Source organism: Halyomorpha halys, unplaced genomic scaffold (assembly GCF_000696795.3).
Source record: "Halyomorpha halys isolate HHAL.00 unplaced genomic scaffold, Hhal_1.1 Scaffold171.1, whole genome shotgun sequence".
NCBI classification, from domain to species: Eukaryota; Metazoa; Arthropoda; class Insecta; order Hemiptera; family Pentatomidae; genus Halyomorpha; species Halyomorpha halys.
The window spans coordinates 456,647-466,797 of NW_027115842.1; the positions used below are offsets into that span (position 1 = coordinate 456,647).

The 10,151-nt window shown below is 28.5% G+C and overlaps 2 protein-coding genes across 2 annotated transcripts in view; one reads left to right on the forward strand and one right to left on the reverse strand.

Moving 5' to 3' along the window:
- Nucleotides 1-4,554, reverse strand: part of LOC106678999 (proton-coupled zinc antiporter SLC30A2) — a 21,984-nt gene extending 17,430 nt beyond the window's left edge. The window contains exons 1-2 of the mRNA XM_014417901.3: nt 4,421-4,554; nt 2,357-2,604 (exon numbers count right to left, since the gene is read on the reverse strand). Of these exons, the coding sequence (XP_014273387.1) occupies nt 2,357-2,604; nt 4,421-4,481 (309 nt within the window). The 5' untranslated portion in view covers nt 4,482-4,554. The remainder of the gene's footprint in view (nt 1-2,356; nt 2,605-4,420) is intronic.
- A 48-nt stretch (nt 4,555-4,602) lies between these two features.
- LOC106679000 (uncharacterized) overlaps nt 4,603-10,151 on the forward strand; it is an 8,420-nt gene continuing 2,871 nt past the window's right edge. Inside the window, exons 1-4 of the mRNA XM_014417902.3 lie at nt 4,603-4,774; nt 5,924-6,043; nt 7,236-7,337; nt 8,903-9,112. Of these exons, the coding sequence (XP_014273388.1) occupies nt 4,685-4,774; nt 5,924-6,043; nt 7,236-7,337; nt 8,903-9,112 (522 nt within the window). The 5' untranslated portion in view covers nt 4,603-4,684. The remainder of the gene's footprint in view (nt 4,775-5,923; nt 6,044-7,235; nt 7,338-8,902; nt 9,113-10,151) is intronic.

The window sequence follows — 10,151 nt, forward strand, 5'->3', positions numbered from 1 at the left end:
TATTTTTTTTTATTTTTCTATACTTACTGTGGTTGTTATCTTGTTCTGTTTTTAGCCCTGAAGAAGGCTAGAAACTCTAGCCGAAACGTTGGCACATTAAAATAAGTTAATCGTACTTATTTGTGTTTTTCATTGACCGCACCCCCAACCATCTTCTCCTCATTCATAAACTCAAACAGTTCTAAAAGTAAGTAGTTTTATATTAAATAGATTGTAGTAGGATAGTCCAGGTGTTGGTCAATAAAGGTATCAAAATAGTAAAAGAGAACTAATTATTGTATACCAACGTTTCGCCCCACTATCCAGGGCTGTAAGAATGAAGTTCTGCAACCAACTCATATTATATAGTTTTATGAACATATTAAATATACAAACCTATTAAATAGTTTTACGAATATTTTAGTCGGACTATCTTCCCTTTATTATTACATGGTCAATTTAATATAGAACTCTTCCTAAGTTTTTACGACTATTTGAGTTTTTTTCTGTGACTCATACCCACACTCAGACTATCTTCCTTATATTATCGGAAATTAGTTTTGTATCCATTTACACCAACAGAACCTATTTTATCATTGTATATTTATTATCATGTATTGCAGATCATATAATTCCAAAAATTTTAAGTTACACGTGATTTCCGAAAACTTTGAGGAGCCAATCTTCACATATTGTAGGCGGTCACGTTCAGATACATTTTAAAAGAATATAATTTGTGATAGGCTATCAAATTCATATTTTCAGGCTTCTGGATCAAGACATGAAGTAATTTAGCGAAAGACAAATTCATGCATTACTCTGCATATACTTCTTATACTTTGAAATAATATGGTTGATTATTTAAATATATATAAAATCAATTTTATTTGCTAAAATATGCTAGTTTGTTCAAAAGCCATTAGAAGCTGGATTGTTTAGAACCTTTATAAACATTAGAAATCAAATGATTTTACTTAAGCTAACAAAATTTTAACATGAGACAACGGGACTCAGGAATAACAAATAATAACCTGCCATTAATGAAATAACAGTGAACAAGTTACGCAGAGAGCAATCTACTGGTAATGACAAAGTAAATAACACAAAGGTGTTAAATTACATCATTTATAAATAAACTAAAACTTACAACCAAAATGGTAATCACAAAACCAGACTAAAATAATAGATACATAAAGACCTTGAAATATTTTTTTTAAACCCCAATTTTCATGGAAACTTGCTTAAACATTGAAATTTAGAATATGTTGTTTTTTTTTCAAACCCTTTAATATATCATGTATACATTTTAAGGTTTTTTCATTGAAAATTTTAGTTTAATCTTACTTATTTTTAGCTTTAGTTTAAGTTAACTTCATTAATGTCCTAGACTAAGCATATAGAAAAGAAATGGCATGTCATCACCTTAAAGCATAAGTATAAAATATAAAAAATAGCAAAACTCGAATTATTTGACATTTATTGTTTTCATCTTGAAAATTTCAAACTATATAAAATATTTTATCTAAAAGAACATAAAATAATCTTAACTTACAAGTATCTTTCAGTATATAGTATACTGGTTCCTTGGAAAAAATCATTAGATATAGTTTGATTTTATCATATGAAGTCATAACAACCAATTTTGTTTTTTCTTTCAACTAAACTCACTGATAGTCACTACCATATTTTTGTTTAATCAATAATTTCAAATAATTCTCTTTAAGGAAGGATTTATGTCAATTTTTTGAAATCTTTCAAGACTCATAATCAATTTATACAATAACAGAAGATATTATTCTAATATTTATTGTTAAATATATTAATATAAGTTTTTTTGTAGAAGGGACGAAAAAAATGTTAGACAATTACTCTTCAATACTTTTTTCATATGTTGTCAAAAAATTCATATCAGGTTAAAATATGAACCTGTATTCAGACTATTTCAATTTCTCAAGAAATTAAATCAGCACTTTTAAAATTCAATTATTGTCATTGTATCAATAAAAAAAATTAGGTTTTGAATTTTGGAATAAATAAATCAAATCTGATCAGTGCAACTCGCATTCCGTAAGAATTTAAAAACAAAAGTAAAAATGTTTCTAATAAAATATTTATAACGTATGGTCTAAATTGGGTCAAATTTTTTTTCAATTTCACTCGCATAAAATATAATAAGAAAGGCTGGTTTTGGCAATACTTTGTTCTGATAATTTAAAGTAAAATATGAATAATTTTGAAATAATACTGAGTATTGTTAGTGTCAAGGGCAAAACATTAAACATTCATAGTTCTCTAATTGAATAAAATAGTTAATAGTAGATATTCTACAGTAAATTTAATCAGTATTTAAAATAATATACAATTGAAAATAACTTACGGCTCCATTTAACAAGGGTTCATCAGCCTCATCATCACCTCTCTGTTGCGTTTTAAAAATATTTGATTCGACATTACTTATGAACTGAGAAACATTACTCTGTATTGAACCATTCGTCTCCGTTTCACAGCTTATGCTCGACCTTTGTACGTAAAATGCTGCTTCATCGTAGAAATCACCATCATATGGTACTCCAACTTCTTTTAAAATATATCTGTCATCTCCAAGAGGATTAACGCGACCATTACCTTTGTAAAACACATCAGTCTTGTTATAGCGGGCCATGTAGCCAATTTAAAATAGATTATTAAATAAGCTTGTATTGTCCCTGAACACAGTTAAGTTGTTTAGTGGAAAAGATAGAAAAGGTTTCTTCTTTAGGAAACATTTTCATTGAATTGGACGAAATTCCAAGATAGGTACTTAAAAGAGAGCTCTCAGGTTAGAAAGTTATAACCACTAACTAAGAAAGTAGAGCAGACACAACAGGCTTCTGATAAGAGAAGGCCAAGATCTCTTGACAGGTTAACCACTGTGTAGATAACCACTAGTTAATCTCTTCAGCTTATAGGGTTGACATCATAACTTTTTTTTTTTACATTTTTTTCCGCATATTATCAAAGAATCTCTAAATAAGCACTAATAACTATCGTTAATTTATGATACAGAGAATACCGACTTATTAAAATGATCTATATACACATCAGTTATTTGCAAAAACATTAAATTTTTTTTTCCTTTTTAAAATACCTTAAATATAGTTATCAATTATTAATTTATGACCCGTATCTTTATATTATATGAAGGACTATTTAACATGATTTTAGTTGAAATATTGATAATATATCGACAGAACAAGGAACTCACAAAAAAAAAAAAAAAAAAAAAAAAGATTACCCTACAAGGATTCAGAGGAATTTAAAGTTTGTTTGGAAAACTGGACGGTTATCTTTCTCTATTATTATTTTATTTTGAGCAAGAATATGCCATTAGAAAGACAATTTTGTGCTAGTGCACAAAAGAAGCTCCAACTGCGAGACTGAAGCTTCAGCCGCCGAATACCAGTCTGCCAATTAATTATTTAATGAAGACGCACAAAACGAGAGGCAAGGTTTACTGCAATACATGTTCGCTTTTGTACCCTAGTTTCATTCCAATTTAAATTAAATTAATTCACGATACGCTACGTGGTAAAGTAAAACATAACCAATAATGAAAAAAAAAAAAGAACGACTAATATCAATAACAGCTAGAGATTTAACAATTACTCATCCTTTTGAGAAAGATCAATTTATTTTTCAAAAGACTAATGTCTAAACGTTGTCTAGACCAGAGGCAACCTAAACTCGTGACTAGCTTGTACCAGTACATCATTAGTAATGTTTGTCATATGTTCCTATAAAAAATATTTTTCAGGGCATATTTGGCTAGGGCGGACACGAGCGTTGCTCTACCTTAAGACACCGACATAAGGCAAAAATTTGATTATATAAGTGTTGAAGTTGGATAGAAAGTAAGCAACAGACCCACTATGAGGGAGGAGCAAGAAAGTGATTCGGGTTGAACGGTCAGATAAGAGTTCACTAAAAATCTATAATTAAGTCAAATCCGACACCTATAAAAATAAAGATTAAATGAACAAGGATTGGGGAGTAGTTATATTACATTCTTCCCTGTTTTCTTCTCTTCTCGGGTACATAGAAATTATATTCGTAACTTTATATAAAGCAATTTCCTCCAATATAGCTTACACAAAACGTAAGAAAATGATTGTTGAATATTTTCTCACCTAATGTTATCCAATCGTGTTGACCAGATTGTTTAGTCTTCAACTACTTTGAAGTAAGATGGTTAGACCACCAAGTCTTACTGTGTATTAGGATGGAATCATGGCAAAGCGGTGAGGATAGAGAAACGAGACATGAGAAAAATTAGAAAGGAAAGGGTAGAAGAGGTGAGCTGTCCAGGTTGGATGAAACTCTTGATACATGTGTAATTAGTTAACTTTTTACCTCTCGTTTCTTTACATCTTCGGTATCAAAGATTAACCCAGCACATACTCACTTGGTTGCGGGTTAGTCGGCTCTTGTACGGTTTGGCAACCTGGAAGTTGGCATATGAACATAGATAAAGATTTGACGAGTCCAAATTAATTCATTAACAATTGGATAGACGAACTGATTTTTATTATACAGTGGTTCCGAAAAGTTATTCTTGGTGTTTTGATAGTTATTTTATAGTTGCCATTTTGAACTAATTTAAGACCTCTATGGCGTCATTGTTGCTTAGCAACAGGTTGAAAAGTTTTTTCTGGTAGTTAATTTCGCGATGGCGAAAAAATTTGAATTCGAAGCACCGCAATTCGTTGATTCCTGGAGAAAGGTTGATGAAATAGATGCAGACACATTTTTCAAAGAGGTTAGTTTTGGCTTTATAATATTATTTTATTGTGTGCCTTTTTAACAACAAAGTTTTTGTGTTTGAATATGAATTAGTTATACCAGATTAACAGTTCTTATATTTCAAAATGCATTTTTGATTTGATATTGTGATTTGGGAGCGATCAAACTTGTTTTGATGTGTTAGTTCGGAAATTATTTAATATTATTGTAGTTTACAAAACTTATTCTTAGATATTTTTATATTTACCTATGGTTTGTATAAAAAACTGATATGGAAGGTAATTGTGGTAACATAAACACCATAAAACACATTTCATAGCCTTCAGACTTATATGTACCCACATAACTATCCATCAAACTGCAGTCTTAGGCAGATCTTTCTTTATCCATTCATCTTCCCTATGGAATTCTATTCCTTCCTTCATTTCTTTCTCTAATACCTTTCCAACCTTCAAATCCCCTATCTTTAATCACCTACTGTCTATCCAATTCCTGAAGAATAGCATTAAAAGCTTCAAACTAAATTGTAAATTGAAATTAAGATAGTTGCAGAATAAGAAATATTATTAGATGTTTTCAATATCTATATAGAATTTGTAGATATGTATGTATGCTCATACAATTATTTTCCTTTTATTTTATTATTATTAGAATATAGCTTAAGATTGATGATTTGTTTGAGAATTTATTTTTTAGTCACCCTTCTTATTTATTTATTAGTATTCTGAAGTTATTTTTCTATTTCTGATGTTTTCGATTTTCTTTTATACTGATAAATTGGTATATAAACAATAATTGTTCCTTTTTGTTAATTATTTTTAGTTCATTTGTGTTTATTATATATATAAATTATTTTTCATCATTAGAAGTTAGTTACACTATGATTTATGAGGTGATATATTGTTTTGTTTTATTTTACATATTCTGTTAATTATTGTTGTTAATTTATTTGTACTTCTTTAATTTATTATTTTAGTTATATTTATTTTCTATTAGTTCATTTTTATTTTGTATAATACTCTAAGGCACTAATGCCTCTAGTCGATGCCTGCAATATTATTCTAAATAGAATAAATAAAGATTCTTATTTTTACTATTATTATTATTAACTAAGTGCCTTTGAACATAGATGTTTGCTCTAAATTTGATTCTGTGTTTGTTTCAGCATGATGATCAGCTCAGTTCCGGTGGATTGAATCAAATTGATCCACCCTGTTCCAGTGGAATGATTCAAAACGTTCCTTCTACTCCAAGGCACAATCAGAGACCCCATAGTTTTTCTGTGGTAATTAAAGGAATTCAAATTTAAATATTGTTTTGTTTTTTCTTAAGAAATTTAATTAGATGTTAATATTGGTACATTTTAGGTTATTAGTGTTTATATCTATTTCCTGACATCCTATTCTGCCTTAGTATTTTATTTAATTCTCATTGTATCAAACTATAGGGTTTATTTACATAAATAAAAAGAAGACGGTCCGTGCAGTGAAAAGAACTCAAATATTAATTAAACTTTTTATTGTGTGCCTACGTTTTTAGGGTTTATTCTTTTTAAATTCACAAGGAAATATATAGCAAAAGAATAATGGTGGATAATAGAAATTTATATTTGAGTGTGTCTATGTGTTTTAGGAAGGTACTTGAAAATGGACAAATATTTCTGAAATGTCGAACTGATTGAATAAAGAATCTTTAATGAGATGTAGATAGTTGACCGTAGATTACTGATTGGAGAAGATTGTCGGGGAGAGGGGGGGAGTGCGATCAGCAAAGAAAAACATAAACAAAAAAAAATTGATTTATGCTGACGTTTCAGGTCTTCATCAGGGAGTTAAGCGGCGAATGTTGGCTAAAACGGCCAACATTGAGTTTTGGTGTCGACATAAATCAATATTATATTTGAGTGTGTCTATGTGTTTTAGAAGAAGGTACTTGAAAATGAACAAATATTTCTGAAATGTCGAACTGATTGAATAAAGAATCTTCAATGAGGTGTAGATAGTTGACCGTAGATAACATAAATAAAAAAAAAAACAAATAAACAAAAAAAATATTGATTTATGAGGACGTTTCAGGTCTTCATCAGGGAGTCAAGCTGGGAATGTTGGCTAAAACGTTCAACATTGAGTTTTGGCGTCGACATAAATCAATATTTTTTTTTTTTGTTTATGTTTTTCTTTGCTGACCCCACCCCCAACCATCTTCTCTAAAAAGAATCTTTAAATTGAACTTTGAAAGATCAGTCTTTTTATCACCACCATTATGATATATATTTTTTCTGTATGTAAATTCATTAAATTACATGCTATTTAATGAAATTTATCTAAAATCAAAGAATTATGTTTAAGATCTTGTTTATTAAAATATCTATTTGTCTTTTATAGGTAACTGTCTATTTGATTTTTGTTATTTCTGTTTAACTTCAACATAAATTTTATAATTACAGTGCTCTGATAATCAAATATAAATGTTTTCAGATTTCAAGATCAGGCAGGAGATGTCGCCACAGCTCATTTAGAGACAGTTTGTTTCTCAAAGAAAAAGAATTATTCAGTAAGAAAATTTTAAATTTTGGAAAGGTAAAATTTATCAGTTTAATAATATTTTAGATTTTGAAAGATGATCTATTTTTATACTTATTTTGTTTACTTAAATCTTATATTTCTCTCATTCTTCGGTCTTTTTTTTTTCTTCTTCTCTTCTATATTAATCCTTTGAGAGAAACATTTATTGGTTTAATATGGCCTTATAAGAACAGATCGATTTTAATATAATGATATTATGATTAAATATTTATGATTTAACAAACAAAAAAAAAACAAAAATAGTTTACAACTATTTATTTTCCGACGTTTCGCCCCACTTTGCAGGGCTAAAAAGATACAATAAGGTAATTTAAGCTTTATTATTGTAATTTAAGTTATTTATTGTTGTAATATTCTCAGTTTTCTTTTTTTTTCTATCTTTTTAACTCTGATGAAGCCCTGCAAAGTGGGGCGAAACGTCGGAAAATAAATAGTTGTAAACTATTTTTGTTTCTCTTTTGACTGCAACCCTGACCATCTACTTATATAGAAAAATAAAATATATGATACTATGACATTGTATTTTCAATTCATTGTTATGTATATTTCCAAATTTGTTAGTCTATTATTAATTTTTATTTTTATGTTCCTCTGAATGATGGTTGTTACCTCTTTTTGTTTTATAGTCTTGATGAGAACCTGAAAATCAGGTTGAAATGTCGGCACTAATAAATAATTTTTTGTTTATTTGTGTTTTTTCGCTGACCGCACTTCTGACTTTCACTTCTAGCCTAATTTTGTGCTATTTCCGTAAAACATTACTAGGTGGAACACTTTTATCTATTTTCTTTTTTAAAGTATCCAATGGATATCACTCTTTCAGAGGGCTGGATGCAATTAAAGAAATAAAATTACCAAGTTATTAAAGAAAGAAATTTTTAAAAATATTTTTATACTAACTACATTGAATATTCACTCATATTAGTTTTGATTGTTTCCGGCAAAGCATTGATTCAAATCAGGTCTATAACAGACTGTACTAACAACATAATATGTACAGACTAACACATTTCCTTTTCATACATATTATACAAATGTTTTTAAAAATAGCTTTATTTTTAATTTAAATCTTTTTTTTTAACAGCTTCTTTGATTAAAAAGAAAATTGATTTTTTTTTTCCAAGCAGTGTATGTTTGAATTCACTTTAAAATCAAATGATTAATAGAGGAATTTATTTTTTACTTGAGAACAGGAACTGTCTGTAGTTGAAGATTTTTGAAGTTGGTTCTAAAATAAACATTATTGAAAAAGAATGCACAAAAAAAAAAATTTATTGAAATAAGAAAAAATAATTAAAATAAAATTAAATGTAAATAAAATACACAAAATTTCATTAATAAAAAAATATGTTAATAAAATAAAATTTAAAAAAACATATTGGTAAATTGATATTATCATATTGTTGTTTTATGTGAATATTATTGAATTTGCATTTATGGAGGTAATTTGCAAATTAATGCTTTCAATATATACTATTTTTAAAATAATAGAAAAATAAATAAAGTAAAATATTATTCTTTGGTCTAATAATTAATTTATGCCTTCTTTCTTTTTTCAGGAAAACGACACCAAATTCACTTTCAAAGCTAAACCTGCTGCCGTTCTAAAAAAAGAACCATTTTGGCCTAACAGGGAAACTAGATATTTTACTGATGTAAGATCACCTGTTTTAGAAACCGAAAAACGATCCATGCATAGGCAGGTACTGAAGGAGATAAAAAGAGAAAGGGAAAAACTTTATGAGGTTCAAAATCTGAAGGCAATTAAGGTAAAATTGTATTTATTTTATTTTCTTCGTTTGATCTGTGGTCAAATATAAACAATATTTATCACATGAGTACTCTTTTATAATTGAATTAGATTTAGTTAATATATGTATATATAGTTGACCGTAAAAATTGATATATAAGAAGATGGTCAGGGTTGCGGTCAAAAGTGAAACAAAAATAGTTTACAACTAGTTATTTTCCAACGTTTCGCCCCACTTTGCAGGGCTTCATCAGGGCTAAAAAGATACAAAATGATACTATGATAAGATAAAATGATAGGAATAAAAATACAAAGATAAAATTTATCTTTATATTGTAATAATAAAAAAATATTAAAAATAAAATATAAAGAATTTTAAATCGTTCTTTAACTTGTTTCAATTATACAGGAGATAGCTTGGGTTAAAAAAAAACTCCTAAAAACTTCAATACTCAACAGATAATATAATTTTATAACATAAGAGACTTTTCTCAGGGCGGGTTACCTGGCAATCAGAACAGACGACACTGTACTACTAATAAGACTAACTTAATTTCTAGACATTTTACAAACACAATAAATTCTACTTAGAAACTAGACTAACCAATTACACAGCTTCCACTGATCATCGTTGATCTCTTCTTCACGATGATGCTATATCCAAACTCCCAACAATGGCTTTTTTTTCTTTCCCCTCTCTAGCTGAACGGACGTCTTCTCTCCAAGCTCGCAAAATCAAGAGTCACCGTTTCCTCTCCTCCATCTTCCACTTTTTACTGCTCGATCCAATAAATAATTGATTGTAGTACAATCGCTCTGCTTTATTTGCGATGTAATTAGTTTATTGATAATTTTCACTTTCCTCAATTTCTTCTTTGAATATTCCTTTTCCATAATTACTGTATAGTAAAAACAAAAATTGACAAATTTCAATTCATATTATCAAACAAACAACCCAACGAACACTTCGGAAGGACGCGCACCGCCATCTATTTCCTTTTGAAAGGCGTCTTTATTTTAGATAATGAAAACTGGTTAGCTTGTTTTTTGATTTAAAA